The sequence below is a fragment of the Coloeus monedula genome (assembly GCF_965178545.1).
Source record: "Coloeus monedula genome assembly, chromosome: 2".
In the NCBI taxonomy this organism is placed as follows: Eukaryota; Metazoa; Chordata; class Aves; order Passeriformes; family Corvidae; genus Coloeus; species Coloeus monedula.
Window position 1 is genome coordinate 101,061,119 of NC_138782.1, and position 20,418 is coordinate 101,081,536.

The 20,418-nt window shown below is 37.2% G+C and overlaps 1 protein-coding gene across 1 annotated transcript in view; it reads left to right on the plus strand.

Moving 5' to 3' along the window:
* The window catches only part of SNTG2 (syntrophin gamma 2), a gene marked incomplete at both ends in the record, with an annotated part of 228,706 nt that overhangs the window by 175,891 nt on the left and 32,397 nt on the right, over positions 1-20,418 (plus strand). Inside the window, 2 exons of the mRNA XM_082302591.1 lie at positions 5,193-5,231; positions 14,535-14,651. Coding sequence (XP_082158717.1) covers positions 5,193-5,231; positions 14,535-14,651 — 156 coding nt within the window. The remainder of the gene's footprint in view (positions 1-5,192; positions 5,232-14,534; positions 14,652-20,418) is intronic.

Genomic DNA, 20,418 nt, shown 5'->3' on the forward strand with positions numbered 1-20,418 from the left:
AAAGAGCTCCTAATAGGGATATTTTTTGTACAGCACACGCAATCTTTCCTGTATCACTTTACCCAGATATACTTCATTTTTTTTATTTTACCCTAGTACAGTCATGTTCAGCAGCTCTTTGTCAGATCTCCTGCTGATGCTAGGAGACAGTCCTAATGCAGGTAGTGCAAAAATAGCTCTGCCATAATGTGACACTTCTGCTAATGTCAGACTACTCTTTTGAAGTACTGAAACATCTAACTTCTATACAAAGGCAAGCTCTCTGGAGATCAAGTGTATAGGAGGAGTCATCTTTCAACAGTGAAGATGTGAGAAGTTGTCACTGCATAGGAATGCTACCCCTGTATGATAGCATATTTACAGAGTGCTACTTGGTAGATGAGAAATAATGGTTCTGGTACCAGCCTGGAGTTAGTTCTTAAATGACAGAGGAGGCCAGGGAATGCTGCAACATGGAGAAAAATGTAAGGGTGTCTTTTCAGCCCTCATTGCTGATACATGCTTTGTGTGCTGAGCTCAGAAAATCGCCTAGTAACAGTCAGCTTTACAAGCAACATGCATTTACTTTTATTTCTGAGGACCCTTGCCCCAGATTATTCCTCTCTCTGTTCATATTCTGGTTTTCTGTTTTTTTCACATACTTTTCTACCTGCATGGAACTACCCTATCATCTTCCTTTGTGATTTAATCCCCATTTTAAATGTTCTCAAAGCTCTTTACATTTACCTTTGGCAGAAATAAATAGAGGTGAATGAGCACCTCACATTTATTTCTTCATACACCTCTTTTCTCACAGATGGAGGTGCAGTTGAAAAAACTGAGGGAAGAGGGATAACAGAAACTGGCAGTGAATTTTCCATGATGAAATAAGAAGCACAGGAAACAAGTTAATCTACATGTGCTTCTTACTGCTGCTGTTCTTAATTTCTTCAGATGAAGGGTTCTTTGCAGTCTGAAGTGACAATGCCATGATGGTGATAATTTTTTAGGAGAAAGGTCTTTGGGATAATTTATATTTCTCTCCCCATTTTTCACCATTCAGACTGACAACTATTAGATATGTGTGGCTTTTCTCATGGATCTTAATTATTTTCTTTAAAATATAGCATTGAACATAAATTTAGTCATAATCAGTAGAAGCACCTAAAGGTAATTCTGTCAGTTCATTTACATTATAGAGATTTGTTTCTTATATTTATAATGTTCTCAAGATTTTGTGTTTTTTCCTAGTGTACTCTAAAGATGTTACTTTTAAAAAAAATATTCATAAATAAATGAGTAGGTCATAAGCAGGTAAGAGAACAAGTTATGATGCACTTGTTCCACTTAAAACATTATTTATGATTTTTATAAATCATTCCAGCAGTTTCATTGTTCATTCATCCAGTTCATGGTAGAAACCTAAAATTTTATATTAAAGTAAAATAAATTATTAGTACAGATGACATTTATGCCCATGACAGCTTTCTTAATTGCAAATGTCATAGTCTGTAAACCTTCTCTTTTATTTCTTCATGTAAACATTGCAGTCGTGTGAAATTTCTGTTGTAATAGAGATTTTTGAAATATGAGCTTTGAACATACATAAAAAAAAGAAACTAAAGAAGATTGAGAAGGTCTTGCTTTCTTTACACCGCAGAATGTGGGGTACATGTAGATGGAAACAAAATCCTTGTATGTAGGAAGCAGTATACAAATTTGACTGCCTCAATGATTGTACAAACAGTTCTATTCCCAGGGTGAGAATGCATAATATTTCTTCACTGCTGCTTTTTGTTCTTTTAAGTGCAAAAATTTCCAGTTCAAAGTATCACAGTTCAAACTGTAGAGGTTGTAAAGGGAAGTCAGTAAGGGTAAGAACCACATCCCCTAAGCTTAGCCAAGCAATAAGCAGTCACATAGGATACCAATACAGCTAGGAAAAAAATAGGTGCCTGTCAAGATCCTTCACTCTCACTGTTTTCTGGAAAGAGAATATAGGTATATTATATGTGAGATAAATCCCAGCCTGGATGGTATTTAGATTTAGGTAAATGGTTTGGGATAATTTCTGTTCCTGCTCCGTATGTATCCATTTAGAATGGAGTATAGGAATTACAATCTGCTTAATGGTTCCTTTCCCAAGTTGCCTGCAGTCTTTGCAGACCCAGGTTTTTGTTTTAGTTCCCCTGCTGTCTCCAGCTCCCATTTCTATGCTGCAGTGCTGAGAGCTCATGCGCTGCCAGCAAGGTAAATGTATGCCATTTGTATTCCTGTCTGTCTGCACCAGCTGTGGAGGCATGTGAAGGGCACACATGGTGCCGGGTGAAGTGAGGAGTTTGTACTTCTCTCCTCAGCCCCATGACATTGGGATGTAATATGATATAGAAGCAGATCTTTTCTCTTCCCACAGATACATCGGGGCTGCAGCCATCCTGCTTTGAATAGGGAATTGCTGTCTGTGCAGCAAACAGCTGCAGAGTCCAAAGTGTTCTTCCCTATTGTCCTTACCAATGAGAAGCTGAGCTGGTTATGAGGATGCTCTTCAGAATACCATCATGGTGCAGTAAACCTGCATGGCCAGTCTGACACACATTTTTCCAGGCACATCTGAACCCGTTTACTTGCACTGGCTTGTGCTATAGTAATCTTGTTATTGAGCATGGTTTTGGACACTTGAAAAGAAATTATGTTTTCTCTGTGTGTAACATGGCTTTTATATAGTTACTTTGTGTATGTTTTTGTGTCTGAAGCACAGGAGAAAGGTTGGACCTGCATACGGGCAGGGTGTATCAGCATTTTTACTGACAATGAAGTATTCCAGGTATCTTTTCATTAAGACCTGCACAACTGCTCCAGCAGGATTAAGCCCACCCCCAAATCAGACTGGTGAGGTCTGCTTCCTTCTGCAATGCCGAGCATGTCATCAATTTGTTTTAACCAAGTTACAGAGGGAGGTTCTTGAGTTCCGGCTGATTTGTTACTGCTGGGGCCCTGAGGGCACCAAGAATCTCGGCCATCTCTTCTCCCAGCTGTCCTTCAGGCCAGCTCCGGCACAGTGTAGCCCTGCAGTCAGGGGCCGGGCTGAGGAAGGCACACCTGTGTGCATGACCTGTGAGGAGCCTTGCTGGGGCCCCTGTCTCCACTCAGCAGCTGAATTTCAGTTCCATCCTCGTCTTTGCTCCATGCCTGTGCTAAGCTGCAGGTGCCAGCACCTGCAGGCTGTGACCCACCTCTGTTGTGGTAGACCCTGCTCCTCCTCTAGGGTGGCAGGGAGCTGGTAGGGCCACTCCAAGAGCCTAGCAGGATCTCTCAACACACTGTCCAAGGTGACAGCCAGGCCTGGCAGATGCCCCAGGCTCCCAGCAGCTTGGCCACCTCAACCTTAGACCTTCAGTCACTCCCAGCTGTCTGACCCACCAGCACACCTGCACTGTTTGACTGCACAATTCAGTTCCAAAAGGTTGCAAAAGTAATTGTGTGAGGTAGAAGAGCCCTGATCGCCCATGATAGGTTAGGCCTGACAAGAGCTCCTACAGCCCTGAGCATTGCTTTCACCCTCTGTCCCTACAGTCTAGACTCCTGTTGTTATCCTACCCCTCCACACTGCTTTTTGTCTTAGGGTCATTTTGTTTATGGTCATAGATACTTCACTCTGGGCAGGACAATGACTTGTTATTGTTATCTGTTAGGTGCAAGTGTGTGTGTGTATATAAATCCTACACATCCTGAGGCCTGTGTCGTTACCATAACACAAAGCCGTACAGGTGTACTGGGTCTGGCTGGGATGGCGGTAGCTTTCTTCATAGCAGCAGGTGCTGTGTTTTGTATCTGTGGCTAGAACAGCATTAATAACACACCAGTGTATTGGTTGGTGCTGAACAGTGCTTGCACAGGATGAAGGCTTTGACTTTTTCTCACTCTGACACCCCCCACCCACCTCAGCAAAGGATGACCAAAGAATTAGGAAGGGACATGGTTGGGACAGCTGACTGAAAGTGGGCAAAAAGACATTCCATACCACTGTGCTCAGCAATAGAAGTGACATAGTGGACAAAGGAGGTGTGGGTTTGTCTTCCAAGATGGCTGTTGCTTGAAGCCTGCTTGTGGGAGGCAGAGAGTGATTGCTGTTATGTCATTTGTTTTTTCCTTGTTTCTTTCACTTAAGCTCTCTTTATTTTGACTCAGAATTTTTCTTGCTTTTGCTTTTCCTATTCTCTCACCCTTCCTGCTTGTTGAGGGAAGGGAGTGAGGAGCTATGTGGGTGCTCAGCTACTGGCCAGAGTCAACCCACAACAGTCAATGGCATCACCATTTTTACTGAGTTACATCCACAGATTCCATCTTACAAATCTGGTATGCCCAGGATACAAGAAATAGCCCTGGATTTCTTCTGCTCATTTCCTATGGCAGTTGTAGATTTCCCTGTGCCTAGGTATAGAGTTTTGGTCTTCCATCACAAACCTTTCATTTCTAATAAAACAGGCTTTTTTGACAACAAGGTCCTTTGGAAGTACTCTAGGGCAGTTTTCAGCTTACACCTAACATATAGGGAAGTCTGGTTTTCCACTCTAATCTATTTCTTTCTAGATTCTTATCTACACTTAACAATATTGCACTTTAAAGAAATGTTACACTTTAAAGAAGAGAATATATGTCAGTGTTGTCCCCCACTCATCTATGCAAACTATGACTGCCAGAGAAAAGTCAAAATGAACAAAACTCTTCATTATCTAAACAAAGAGGAAAAACTTTGTCTTGGAGGGTAAACTAAAAGGAAAGCCGATGCAATTTTCCTTTCATCTTTAAATACATCTTATAGTCTATTGTTATCATTACACAAGGACTTAATTACAGAACTCATTTAAGAATCTGCTTAAGCAGTTGTTTAACTGGGACCTCAGTGAGATGTCTACAGTGTAGTATAATATTTTCACTCAGACTGGCAAAGTTAAATTCATAAATGCAAATCTTTATGAGGTATCTAAGGAAAAATATGATAAAAGGCTTTTGTCTTTCAAATACTTGGTTTTTTAAATTCACTGTAATAGTAAAAATCTAGTATTTAAGCACTGAATGGTATCATTTCTTAAAAATATAATTCGGAAGTATTAATATAGTATTCAATAACTAAGTCAATCAATGCTAATCGCATCACAGAAACTCTTCAGCATATTAATAACTCTGTGTGTTCTTCCATCTCTCTTTTATAGATGAAAATGGCAAATAAATGCTGTTCTCCCTCTGACCAGGTAAGATTTCCATTATATTATACATTTCTTTTAATTCTTGAGATTACATTGTTGGAAAATTTGTAGAGGTTGCATATACTCATCTAGTCAGTTTTAAAATTCTAAAGTTTTCTATGGTTTGAAATTCTGAAATTACCTACTCAATACAGGAGATTCTTAATATGCATAATGATACACAGTAATGAGTAGAATCATCCACTGTAAACCTAGAAAGTGGATTAGATGGAGCCATGAAATACATGGGAGGGGAGCAATGGAACTCCCAGGTCTTGGAAAGCACAGTCTACTTTTGCATGTAACACTGCAGCAGTGAGTCTGTTAACTCCCAGTTTACATCACATATGGTGCACACATAGCCAAGGGGTGTATTCCAGATGCAGTCTGTTTTGCATGTACCATGCTATGCAGAATGCATTTGCCATGTGTGTTTTTCTGTGACTTTTGGAGCTCAGGACCCTGATGATATATTTCTTCTACTCCAATTAGACCAATGTCCTGAAGACCCAGATGAATTTACTGGACTGGGAAGTATTCTTAGTTCTTGCAGCATTGCAAAGAGGGTTTTTTTGTTTACTTTGTAAAATATAATAGCATTTTCCAGGCTAATTTGTTAATTCTGGAAAGTACTTTGAAGTTTGTATTACAAAACTAATGGGTTTCACTTACATCTGTTTTCATTGCATCAGGCTGGAATTGAATCATTACTGAAGAACAGAGACTCCAGTCCCACCTCTTTTCAAAAATTCTAGGCTTGTAGATTATAAAGGTGAAAAATAGATGTCTTATAGTGTTTTGCTGCAGAAATTAAAATTTTTTACAGAAGTCAAAGATCGAGTCCAAAAATTCTTCATATCAGGATCAAATAAATATTTATTAGCTTGACATATACTCTTTCACACATCACTAGTTTGTCACCTTATTTGTAGAATGTACTTGGACATGTATAGACTTTTCTAGAAGTTACTAAAAGTATTCAAGCATTAACAGTTTCTTAAAACAGGAAACTGTTTTCTTATATTTGCGTTAATCCTTTTAAAAAATATACCTCAAATCCCACCACAGACTTTAATTCTGTGTGTAGAACATAATCAAATTACCCCTAAAACTAAAATGAATGCCTATTCCATATAAGAAGTGAGTATTTAGTGTTCACTGGAAGTCTCTTCCAACACCTTGCTAGTGGATGGACTGCGAGATGGGTGATTGGAGAGTAAAGTCCCTCCCACTGTAAGTAAAGGTCAGATTTGTGAGCACTTCCGGAACCTGAACATACATAAGTCTATGGGACCTGATTAAATGCATCGCAGAGTCCTGAGAGAATTGGCTGATGCAGTTGCCAGGCCACTCTCCATGGTATTTGGAAAGTCATAGAATTCAGGTGAAGCCCCTGGTGAGTGGTAGAAGAGAAATATTGCACTCATTTTTAAAACAGATAGAAAAGAGGACCCCAGGAACTACTGACCTGTCAGCCTCATCTGTGTTCCTGGGAAGATCATGGAACAGATCCTCCTAGAAGCTGTGATAAGGCACTTGAAGGGCAGAGAGGACTTAGGGAACAGAAAGCCAGCTTTGTCCTGTGCTGCATCAAAAGTATAGAGGCCAGGAGGTCAGGGCAGGTGATTCTGCCCCTCTGCTCTGCTCTTGTGAGACCCCTCTAACTCTGCATCTAGTGCTGGAGCTCCCAAATTAAGAAGGATGTAGACCAGCTCTAACAGGTCCAGAGGAAGGCCACAAAGAGGATCAGAGGGATGGAACATCTCTGCTATGAGAAGAGACTGAGGAAGCTTTGGCTGTTCAGCCTGGAAAAGGGAATGCTCCAGGGTGACCTTTTTGCAGCCTTTCAGTACTTAAAGGGGGACTATAAAAATGATTGGGACAAACCTTTTAGCAGGATCTATTGTGATAGGACAATGGGTAATAATTTTAACCTGAAAGAGTATTGATTTAGATTAGCCATAAAGAAGAAGTTGGGTTTTTTTGCATTAAGGGTGTTAAAGCACTGGCAAAGGTTACCCAGAGGGGTGGTGGATGCCACATCCCTGGAAACATTCAAGGTCAGGTTAGTGGAGCTCTGAGCAATCCAATCTAGTTGAAGATGTGCCTGGTTTTGCAGTGGGGTTGACCTCCCTAGCATTTAAAGCTCCCTTCCAGCCCAGAGTGTTCTGTAATTCTGTGATTTAATTACTCCCTTTGCCATGTCTTTTAATTATTAATTAAACCAATATGAAAAATAGGTGATTATGAATGCCAGGGGAAAAGGTGTTTGATTTGGATATCTTTTGTTGGATATCTGCGAGTACTTTAGTAACTGTCTACTGCAAGTACTTTAGTAACTACTCCAAGATTTTTTCTTATCAGTTTGGGCACACATAATGAGTTCCGTTGAAAAAAGGACAACATACTCTTCCTGAATTCTTAAAAAAATTTGGGGAGAGTCATACAACTAGATATATATCATTAGATACACAATTTGATTTCCTAAATAAACAGGCTAGTCTCCATAAACTGCCTAAATAATCAGTGCAGAAACTTACTCTGTTCCAGAGAGCTGTTCAAATGTGAAACTCGGTATCAGTGTTTTAACCATCCTTTATAGGAGCCACTTTTGCTGTCTTGACTTGTCTCTTAGCCTACCATCTAAAGTAGGTGCCTAAAGTAAGACAGTGCAAATCTATCCCACTTTTTCTATTCCAGGTATGAAAAGAAGAAACAATACATTTAGGACCTTAATTTCAGAAGCTGAAAGTTTAAGGTAGAACTGACAGCAACAAACTTGTTGTTGTTCTCTGCCAAAAAATGAGGGAAAAAAAAGAGTATAATGAATTTGGGCAGTTCAAGTAAACAAAATTAGAGAACATAAAAATATTAAAGGAGCAAATGTGAACAACTCAGACTTTATATGTCCTGTGAAAATTGGCTTTAAAAACAATCAAAATGGGAATTTCTCAGATAAATATATCACCAAGGCATCATATAAAACTTGGCAATGGTAACTGAAAGCAGAAGAGGACTTGTTCTGTCCTAGATTAATGGAGCCTATTAGTGTCAGTTACATAATGTTTGTACAGACCTGAATAGCTTTTATTAATGCAATTGATTTAAAATTTAGAGAAAGGATAACCTTAGGAGATTGAAGGTCACTTGAAGGACTGCCTTGAAGTAAAATTGATGATAGCTGCAAATTTATCTTTCCTTTTGAGCATGGACATTCCTGAAGAATTAAACAGGTCCTTAGAGCTTCATTACTGTATTGCCTGCTGTGAGTTTTCTTCATTGCTTTTAGAGTACAACTTAATCTTTTTTAAAGGGAGAAGGTTGGATGTGAATAGGTTTCATTCAGATTCTGTTTATCACAGGCCATTAACAAACTAGGATTCAGGGTCATCAAGAACATAAAAAATTACTTCATAAACCTGGCTTTTTTTTTGTTATTCATATTGCTTCTGACTGGTTTCACTGCAAACAGAATTTGCAGACGTGACGAATTCTGTATGCATTTAAATAAAGAAAATGGCAAAGAAGTAAGATATTGGTTCTTGGGTCTAAACCAGCTGTATTCATGGGTCTCTTTGCCAAAAGATGGCAAACGAACATGGTGTGATTCTTGGCCTGTGCAGGGCTGTAATTTGGACTTTGATGATTCTTGGGGATCCCTTCCAACTCAGAATAGTCTATGATTCTCTGATTCTGTGACTCTGCCCTGAATCTGTGGTCCAAAGTTAGAGGTATTAGGCAAGGTAGTAGAAGTTGTAGTTATTATTGGTATGTTTATACTGTTAAAATAAACAGTACCGGTTCATGAATTTAATTGGCATGGTCTGGCTACTTCCACACTGTTAACTTCCTTTTGCCCACCAAAGCTAAAATCCCAGACTGTGGAAATTGTTTGGCAAGTTCTAGTTATACCAGGACATGTCACGACAGCTCCAAGTCAAGGACTACAAGATTTTAAGAAATATTCAGGGTTATATGAATTTGAAAGGATTAAATAAGTAGCACTGCTGAAGCTTGGGTTCCAAGTGTCTATGTAACCTGTGTCAATGATGAAACACACAGCATCTATGCATCATAACTTTTGATTTTGCTTGATATAATTTTTTATAATACTCTAGAGAATTGAAAGCACTAGATTCTTTGTTAGATTTGGGATTCAATTTTCCAAAAATACATACTGTTGGATTGATATTTATTTTTTATATCTAAATATTTGGAAAGGGCAAACATTATGATTGCTTATTGAGTAAAGAAGGAGAAGTTGGACAATTAGAGACTAGTCAATTTGACTTCAATCTCCATAAAGAAATTTGAAATAAATAAACAAAATACCTGTGTGGAGCAGAAAGATGACAAATGACTTCCCTGAATAATTTGTCAATAATAAATAGTGACAGCCAATCTAATTTTCTCTTGTGATCATGCAACATATTGTATGGATGTGTGACAGGAGGTTGCCACAACATAGCTTGATTCCTGCAAGGCTTTTGACAACTTTCGACATTAAAGTATTTTAAACAAGTATTACACAGATTTGGTTGTACAGATTTTGTTGGATAATCCAATATCAGGTATGGATGGTTCACTTTAAAAACTGATATATTGACTAGAAGCACTGATGAGGTCTGATCTGGATCCAGTTCCCTTGAATTCTGCCTTTATGGTGCATTAGCGAAAGTAAGCCTACTAATTTTGCAGACATTAAGCTTTAAAATACCATGTTAGACATAGGATGATCTTGTCATATTGAAGTATGAGTCTGAAAAACAGGGTTGAAGCCAATTAGGACATGGCATATATGCAAGAATAATTAAGTATATGTAAAAGACTGGGAAAAATTGAAGAGGCTGATACTGGAAAATGCTTGATGGTTATCTGGGGGTGTAAATTCTTCTAGGAAGGTTTAATTCATCCACCACTGTCTTACTAGAACTCAGAGATGTCCCTAATTCAGAAGCCAGTCAGATAGAGATAATATGAAAAACAACAGGTTTGTTTTTATGAATTATTACTATGGTTTATTATTACAGTTTATGATTACATTAGCCTGTTGTAATCAGATACAGGGTTGACCAACAGAGACCCCAAAAACTTGCATTCTTTTGGTTTACCTTATATTCCTCTTTTCCACCTTTTCCCCCTCACAAATGAGGAATTCACCCACACTTTACTGCATCTCCATTGACCTTTATTTTTTCCAAATTTTACATGCTTATTTGGTTATTTCAGCCTGTGATACCAGCACAACTGTCTGTAAGTCAGTCCCCTTTTTCATTATCTTTTGACATTCTTCATCCATTATTTACTTTCTTTTAGCATATTTCTCCTTCTGGTTTACCCCTTTTTTGCTGTTTACCCCCTTGCTGGCTTCAGCTACCACCCAACTCCTCCTTTCACATCGTGAGCAATGTCCAGCAGTATCTCACAGTTACCTTGTCAGTTTAACCTCAGGCCAGGCTGGCTGCTTACCTGCATGCCAGAACAACCATGTCTGTTCAGTGGCTTTTGAGCAAGGCAGGCACTGTGGGCTGTACCTATATCAGCTACTGCAAGACGTGCTAAGTGTTCCTGTTGCTGTTAAGGCCTTGGCAGCAATACTGCCTCTGATTTTGTGCACTATGTTTCCAAAAAGGTATTGACCAGAGGTTTTCTGTGACCTTTGTGGACAGGTTGAAAAAAATACAGAGGCAGAGGTATGAAAGAAATGTTCAGTAAAGATAACTTTGTGCTCAGAGAATAACACACACACAAAAAAAAAAAGCAGCAAAGAATGATGCCACACAAGCTACATATCCTTGTTTGTGGATTTTTGCTCCATTTGTGAACTGAATATATTTTTTTAACTCTTCCAGTGTAAGGTCAAAATCACTTAAGTCTTTAGTGGATAGGGCAAAATAAAGTCTTTAATTGTGATTACAGCAAGAGTGATTCACGTTTGACATGAGAAACAAAGTGCTAGAATAGCTTATTGAGAGAAAATAGGAAGCCTCCATTAGAAGAGGTGCTGCAAACATTAAGGATGCATTTTTTAGAAACAAAATAGGTATCATGGAGAAGGTAGAGTACTAAGTTTATCAGAAGCCTCTTTTCTACTCTGTGTTTGATAATTATAGGAACGTAATTCTAAATAAAAAACTTTTCAAATATTGAGGGTTTTCTCATTGTTCCTCATAGCAGAATGGCTGCTGAAAGCATACCATGAACATATTTGCCTGGCTTCATCCTGCAGCCTAAAAGAAACCCTGCACCTACTCTTGAAAGATCAGTTTATCTTCTTTTTTCTTTTCTCAAAACAGAGAAAAAAGTTTTTTAACATATAACATAGCAATAAAATTACTTTATCCTAATGGTTAGTCTGAAAAAGTTAGATTCTTGAAGACTATAATTCTACAACTTACACCTGTAGAAAGGGAGCAGGACTAAATTCCTTTAAGCATAAAGAGGCCACATAAAGATAGAATTGAGATCTTCCTTGGTAATTTTTTAAACTTCATTTATATGGGAGGACAGTTTTTCAATTCCTAACAAAATTGTCTTGATTTGCTTCAGAGACTTCTTCTGGGACCTCAGATCCTCAGTTGAAAAAACTTACTCTAACAGAAGAAGTACCACTTAAAAACACTTAAACTTTTTAACCTCTAGTCAGCTAATATGCTGTGAGGTAAATATGCTCTGTGAGCTAAATAGCTATAGTTTGAAATGGTTTCTTCTTTATTTTCTGCTTGTTATTATTGTTGTAATATTGCTAAAACACAAAGCAGACATATAAGACAAAAAAAAGAGTTGTGAAGGTTGTGAGTTTTCCATTTTTATCTAGATTGGTTAGTTCCTGCTGCACAAGTAGTGCTAGTGATCTACTATAATATAAGAATGCATAACCAGTAAGGCAACTTACTGGTGGTAGCTGTCTTCAGGAGAGGGTTTTGTGCTTTGGATCTCAGTTTGAACAAGAAGGCTATAATGAGTAAAGGTGAGAGACATCAGGTCCAACTTACCAGCCTCCTTGTTAAAACAAGCAAACAAGGAGTAAAAACTATTATCGCTACCCAAAAGGACTTGTAACCTATATTTTGCCCAGGCAGACAATGCCTGGGAAGACGTATTAATTCAGACACGTACCTATCTTCATAGTTCCCTTCAGCATAGTGTGGATATGTTGCTATTTTTGGTGTTCAAACTGTGCCCAGCTTGGAGTTATAAATTTCATTCTTGAACTAAAGCACATAGAACACTTGAGTGTCATAATTTCTAAGTTCTCGTATCGTTTGCTCTCTAGTAGCCATTTAGGCATACCTGAATGTAACTGATATACAGTGGAAACCATTAATGTAATGTATCAAAACTGAAAGCATTCCAATTTTTTTTTATTTTTAGTTAAACTTTATGTATGTATGACTGCTTGCCCCCACACACACTCCTGCCCCAATTGCCCTACTCTTCAAAATAGGCCATCTACCACTTGTTTTGGAAAAGACCCAAAAAAATGACTTAAGGTACCTCAAGATATACTTCTCTTCGCATTCCTGATTTGTTATAGCTCCATTGTGCCTCATAGTATGACACTGGTTCTCGCAGGTCAAGCTGGTGTCTCTTGTAGATTCTTATCCCACTTAATTACATAAGTGTATCTGTCTGTTCTGATGTGTCATACATAGAGATCTACTTGATTTTCTTTCTTCAGTTCCCCCCGAGTGTTTTGCATCATTTACTTTTCATAAGTATTTGACTGAAAGTACTATATACAAAATGTACTGACTGCTTTATTAAATTTAACATGTTATATTTCCAGTCGTTGCAGTATCTGGATACTTTATTGCTGTAGGAAAACAATAAGTCCAAATAAGAACTTTCATTTATCTGCTATGATTGGATTACATTTTGTTAGTGACTTGTTTTATCTCATTGTAATGAGTGCCATTGCTCATTTTCTTCTTACAGGAGCTTTTGGAGAGTGTATTAGAGCACACGTTAGAAACTTAATAATATATCAATGATGTATGGGTAATTTTCAAACAGTAGGGAAAGCATTGCTGAGAAGGGACATTTTGTAGTATTACACCTTGTGAGCACTCCTGGAAACTTCAAATGGCAGGTTTCAGTCAAAAAAAATAGAATAGTTTTTATCACATGACTAACATTCCCACCCATGTACAGAGATCCAGTTAAAATCTCAGTAACCCAGTAAACCACAGACAGCTTGTTACTGAGTACCAACACTTGTTTGCTTTTGTTCCATACAGACGTTTGTTGAACTGAATAATTATTCTTTCTCCATTTCTGAGGTCTAAATGAACATTAAATAAACCAGTCAGTAAGAAAGATATGTAGAAAGAAAGTAAAAAACCCTAAAATAATATTGTACTATTTGCTAGTGCTTTAGCATTTCTGCCCCGTGTAACTCATTACTGTCTGTCAGCGTAGCCTTAGTTGAAAAGGAGCAAGCAGCTCAGCGATGCTCAGTATGTTCAGATTGGTGACTCACTAGATTTAATTACCTGTTTCAAGAGCAATAAATTCCTCTTAATGTATGCAAAATGGAATCTGGAATGTTTTTTGCTTTGTTATTTTTCAGTAACTACATTCATGATATTCTGCTACCACATTATGACATTATTATTTATGGCATTCCTTTATAAATTTGCATTTACCTCAAAAATGAAGCATGCAGTTTTACTTCTTCATTTCATTTTTTCTTAGCAATAATTTATCTGAAAAATAAAGGCGTGCATTGTAACACTGCTAAAGTTGTGTAATCACTGAAATTGATATCTAATTATTTGAAAACATAAATGAGATAAAGTGTATATGAAAAAAATGTATATGTATAAACTCTGAAACACAACAATTGTGACAAAGACTTTGTTAACAGTTGCAAGCATGAGCCTGGAGAAAGCTGTCTGATTTCAGATAAATCTAGTGATTTGTTTAGAGGTACTTCCTTAGAGGTACCTGTAATAGAAGTGTCAGTATGTCCAGGTTTTGACACTGCTATAGATAATGTATTACGGTTTTTATAAACTGCTGAACTACTTTGGTACATGTAGGTTTTCTGCTGGCTCAAGTGAGAGTCTGCTTTGACCTGCATAGGTGGCTTTTAAAACAGGGATTATTTCAGATATTCAGACGACCTGCCCTACAAGTTTAAGTCTTCAAGGACTTCTGACACAAAGGCATGATACTGTACACTTCCAGAATATGGAAATGGTCCAAAGGCAAATGTGAAGTAGATGATGCTTCCTATTCTACTAAAACCACTCTTATGATCCACTGAAAAATAGGCCTTTAATTTTCAATTATTTTCTTTTACAGGTCATACATATGGGATGGGTAAATGAGAGACTTGAAGGAGCTGATCCATCTCAGCTCTACAAATTCAAGTTTCTGGCCCTGAAGGGTTCATCCTTCTACATTTTCAGCACTCCACCGGTAAAAAAACTAATATTTTTGTGGCAGTTTCATTGTAAATGAAAACCTGTTTGTTATGTCCGGGTTTCTTTTCCTTTATCAAGTGAAGTGGTCAGCTGAGATTTCAACATAAGTTAAAGCCACAGATGCCACTGAATTTCAATAAACTGTAGATATTTATCCTCTTTCAAGGTCCTCTGAAAAGCTTGCTGTATCTGGATAGTATAAAGAATTCTTTATGGGATGTAAGTGTTTTGTTTTTTGAAGTTGTCAAGGTCAGGTTTTATTTTGGTTTGTTAGGCCTAATATTTCTTACTTATTTATTCTAGGGTCTTTTGTAGATGTTATGAGTTAGTAGTTACTCTGCTTTCTGAAAGACAAGATGCATCATGAAATAAACCATCCATACTATTGGATGATACCTGTGGATTTTTCACGCAAGCGAGGGATCGAGGTGTTACAGAGAATCCAGTGCTAAGTGTACAGTTCGAACAAATCTTGCTTTGATAATCTATATACCTCATAACAAGAATTCTGTTTCGCAACAGGTGACTTATCTAATATTTTTCTAAAAATTGATTTTAAAGGATTAAATGGAAATGAGCTGTAGAATTCTAAACTGTTTTAAAAAATGACCCTTACTTACCGTATGGTAATATTAAATCCTTTCTTTTTTTTCTCCAGAGAACTTTTGCCTTAAACAAATCATAAAAGAATAAAATGTGGACTTAGAATGCAATTTCAGTTATACAATTTGCTTGCAGTTTTGCTCAGAAGATGCTCAGTCTCCTAATTTTGTCTGCTGATCCAAAGAAAATCTGATTATTTATATGTGTACTCTCTGCAGTACCTTTGGGAAGTACATACTTTTAAAAAGTTATTTGTGAACCTCAATGAAGTGCAATAAGTAAAATTTCTGCCTCTCTTGATTGAAATTATTAATCCAATGATTCCAATTAACTTCAAAAATTCTAAAACGGCCAATAGTATTCTTTTTAAAATGAGACAACACATCTGGGAAAAGCAGAGGGTTCCCCCCTCTAAAAATTGGGGGTTTAATATGTTAAGGCGAGGATTTAAATTTTATTAAATTACTACAATCCAATTAAAATGTAAAAACTAGGTAGAAATATTAAACAAATAAATAACACACCACGTGAATTATTTTCATCAAATTTTAATTATTGTTTTCAGACCTGTTTCTAAGACACATTTTTGATATTATTAAAATGATACATTCATATGATACTAATTTGGGATAAACTACTTTATTTACCATGTTCAGCACTCTACTAAGAGCAGACAAGTGGGGATGACCGGTAGTATAAGTTACTTGACAGAATCTATTATGCTCCTACAAATTTTTTTGTAGGAACCTTGGCTTTCAAAAAAATGAACAAAGGGGATCCGTTTGGTCAATGTGTTGTGTCATCTCAATAATATGATGCACCAGTAAATGTGACAGAGTCTATAAATCATAAAACCTGTTTACCAGTTTTCTTGCTCTTTAATCATTCCACAGAAATCTTTCAATAGGGGAAAAAACCCCAAAAACTAAACACCAAATTAGCAGTTTCCAGCAACCACCCATCTGGAGACTTCAAACCTGGATCTAAAGCCACACTTTGTAGCTGATTATCAGTCTCCTGAGGGCACCTCTAGGCCTGGCTGTTGTTGACCCCCTTCCCTGGGGCTCGCTCCCCGGTCCCATTGCTGCCCTGCAGTGCAGTGGGGCCAGTCTCCAGCTCCACAGCCCTGCCCTGCCCAGCCATGGCTCCAGTGAGCCAAGGCCACCCTGGAGCCCATGTCCTGGCCCAGCCTCAGCCTGTCCCTGCTCTCAGGGACATGCCTGGTGCCTGGAGCTGAGGCTTCCCCAGTCTCATGGCTGCCCTGCTGCTGGCTGGGGCATGTACTGGGCCTGGCTGCAGTGGAGGTCACTGCTTCATAGCAGATCAGTGGCGGTGGTTTCTTACTTGGGGCTAAAGCAGTGCTAACACAGCTGTGTTTGGGCTGATGCTGAGCAGGGCTGGTACAGCCTTTCTGCTCTCACTGCTCACCCTGCAAACATAGCTGGGACAGGCTACGGGGGACACAGCAAGAACAGTTGATTTAGATGGACCAAAAGGGATTTCACGTACCATGAAACATCATGCTCAGCAATAAAAAATGGGGATTTGGTCCTCAAAAGTAGCCATTGCTTGGAGACTGGCTGGGCATTGGCCTGCTTGGGGTGAGCAGCATGAAATCACCTTAACCGCATTAATTGATTTCTTCCCCTTTCCATCACTTACTAAACTGTCTTCTTCTTGCCCCATGCATTTTCTTAATTTTTGTCTTCCTATTGTCTCTCTTATCCCATGGCAGGGGCATGGGGAGGTAGTGAGGGGCTGTGTGGATGTTTGGCTGTGTGACAGGGTCAGCCCACTGCAGGGCCATGAGTTATGACCCTGCCCTGCCAAACCCTGGAGAGCTCCCACGACACTGGTTCTGTGTCACGTGTCCCAGCTCTGTAGCTGGAAACACAGGTCCCCACACGAAACTGGGCATAGAGCTCCTTCACTCTTTTTAGAGATACTTGATGGTACTGCTCTTACCGTTGCTCCGAGGTTTGGTTTTTTTACTGTCTGAAGTGGGAGAAAAAAAAAATGGACTGTTCAATCACAAAAATATAGATGTTTCAACTTGCATGATCTTTACAAGAGACAAGTTTAACATGTTTTATTTAAAAGATGTTGCTATTGCTATTTGTATTCTGAATCAACACAGCATATCAGTATATCAATATAGTGTGCACAAAGCAGATGACCTCTACGTTCTACACTTACCTTCACCCGTAACTTTACAACTGCTTGTAAAAGGATCTGGTACAATTTCCACTCCTTTTCTATTTCATTGTGTGTAAAAGATGACATGAATGTAAATACAGCTGGTAGCTTTCCTAAGAATGGAAAACATAATTATCTATGAGCAAAAATAAAGAAAATTGTGGAAAAATGTGGCAATTATACTATGAAAGAAATCACTATGACAAGTAATATTCTATTTATATACTATTTCTGCAATATCTCAGATGATTCCAGAATGGTGATTCCAGAAATGTAGAAGTTTCACCATAGAAGTAGATAGCAAGAATGGTGTGATTAACAGAGAATGGTTTTTCTGCATCCCTGAAGTGGCTTATTTAATTGTATTTAAGAAATTTACAGATTTCATTTACAGACTGCTGTATTAAAAGTGTGACCCATTTCTGAAAACTGCATATCTGAAAAACACCATTGAACCAATAGAAATTAATCTTGTGTCAATTTTAATATACAAGCAGTACTTTATTACATTCTAAAAGCATCTATAAAATTCCTGTCAATTTTCAGATATTGGAAAAGTTCTAAATTCATATCCTAGAAGAAATTGAGGAAAAATTATTCTAAATTGTCATTCAAAATTGAACTATTTTTTATGTCTTTGAAAATTTCCAGGAAATCATTTAATGGGGTTTTTTTTAATGGAATATGGGCTAGGTGTAGGGGACATTTGTACTGTTTAATTTTTTTATGTTTTCCTTATGGTTCATTACAGTTTTTACATTAAAGTCTTCACATAGCCATATCCATAGATCTGCTGTGTAACCCTTAATTGCAAAACTATCTTTTTCATTGTGATTAAATAAATAGCACTGAAGTGATTTAACATGAAGGCAGCTAGACAATCACTGCATGTGCTGTTTATAATTTTAAGAAAAGAATGAATACAAGAATATTGTGAAAGTAACATAAATAGTTCCACCTTTGACGGACAGTATAGAGAAGCTTGTGCAATGTAATTAAGACATGCAGTGTTTTTAATGCTGCCATGTAAGTTCTAAATACATCTATTGGTAATTTACATTACACAGAATGTCAATGTAACATATTAGGAGAGAGGTGGCAATAAGTTGGAGGGCACAGACTTAACCCTGATCACTTTTGGTAAACTTTCTAATTCTACACACAAGTCTGTATTTATGTTGCTATAGGATTTGCTAGGATCTGTGTTTTAGTGTGTGTTTTGTACCATCCAGTTTGAGTTGTTTGGGGCATATTTAGGCTTCTTATAATGCCATATCATAGTTACCTCAGGAACAGGTCTTGATTCTTGTTTTCCTTTTTAATATCTTACAATAATTTTTTTAATTATTCTTGGGTTTTTTTTCCATTGAAGAGTGAAGAGACCAGTGAAATTAATTATGCTTTACCTAGAAGTATTTAATCTTCTCCTTAGACCTTTTTAGCACTTCTAGGCAGATTGGATGCTTCTGCTTAATTCTCAGATAATGCAGCATTTGCTGTATTCCAGTAATAAATATTATAGACACTTTGATTTTTTTCCATTACTTATTCAAATGTTTTTAATATTTTGGGGGGCTCTGGAGACTTCTAGAATCAGATTCTGTGTTCAGAGAAAGTCAAAGACTATGTTATGTTAATTTGATTTTAGTGAGTTTTGAAGTATGATTCTCTTTTACATGCACCCCATATTTCTTTATTTAGTGGTGATCTCAGAGCAGGCATGAAAGTCTTTTACACCTATTTTATACTTGCAGAATTCTCTTCTAGGGAGTAACTTTCTGAGTCAATTGTTCACTGCATTGTATGTGCCAGGATGAGTTTATTATTTTCTCTGTATTTTAAATCTTAACTTTTTAAAGAAAAGCCAATTATTAAAACACACATTTAAAGGTAAGTATAGTTGGAATATGAGTTTGAACTTATGCTGAGATCACCTGGTCTGTGTAAAGCTAAATTTTACTAGTTTGTTTATTTTCAGAATTCCACTGCAATGCCTGTTTTTAAACCATGAGGAAATTGCAGAAATTCATGCTAAAGTAAAAAGTACTTCTTCAACAGTTGGGACTTTTGCAACTCTACATACCTATTTCAGTCTCTCATTAGAGACTTAAAACTGTAATTGCAGGTTCCTATTTTTTGTAACTCTGTTTGGCTTTATTATCTTTTTGATCAGCTCAGTGTTATCTGTGAGTTTATGAATGTCTTATTTTTATAATGTTTCTTAAAGGATTAATATAGCTAAATGTCTACAGAACCAAGTATTCAATACATAATGCATTGGGTTAGATAAGGAGTTGGTAATGATATGATAAACGTAACAATGATAAAAGTAACATTCAGCTTCTGTTGGTCATAAATTCATATACTAGACAAACATGATAATTTGTAAGTAGGAGCTTACTGAATGCTAATTGAAACTCTCATGTATTTTGCCACTATTTCTGACACTGTCAGAACTAAATTCAATGAATGCAAGTATGCCTCGTTAAGTCATCTATTCTAAATGTATCTGTTTGAAACATTTTGTCAAATGCTTCCTAAAAAATAATAATGCTGTCATGCTAAAATAGTCCCAAGAAATTGCAATGTATAGAATACCTGCAGGAACAATTCCAAGGGGAAATAATGAGAAAAACTATTTTATTGCCTAAGAAATATACTTGAGTATCTCATTTATCTTAGTTAGTTATTACCCAGTTATTAAATGTGTGATGATGGATAACCTGCAATAAACTGGAACATTCTTTAAATCAAATGAAGGATATTGCAATTTTTGTGAACTTTTCTGATTATTTACAGCTTTTCTCCTTGACTAGGAGTATATGATTATTTGCAGTTTTTTTAAAAGTAAAGCAATCTATAACAATAACATTTTAAGCTTAGACATACTATGGTAGTTCTGATAAAACTATAAAAAATGTCAGCTGTCTATTTAGATTCTAGTATTCCTTTGTAATATGTTT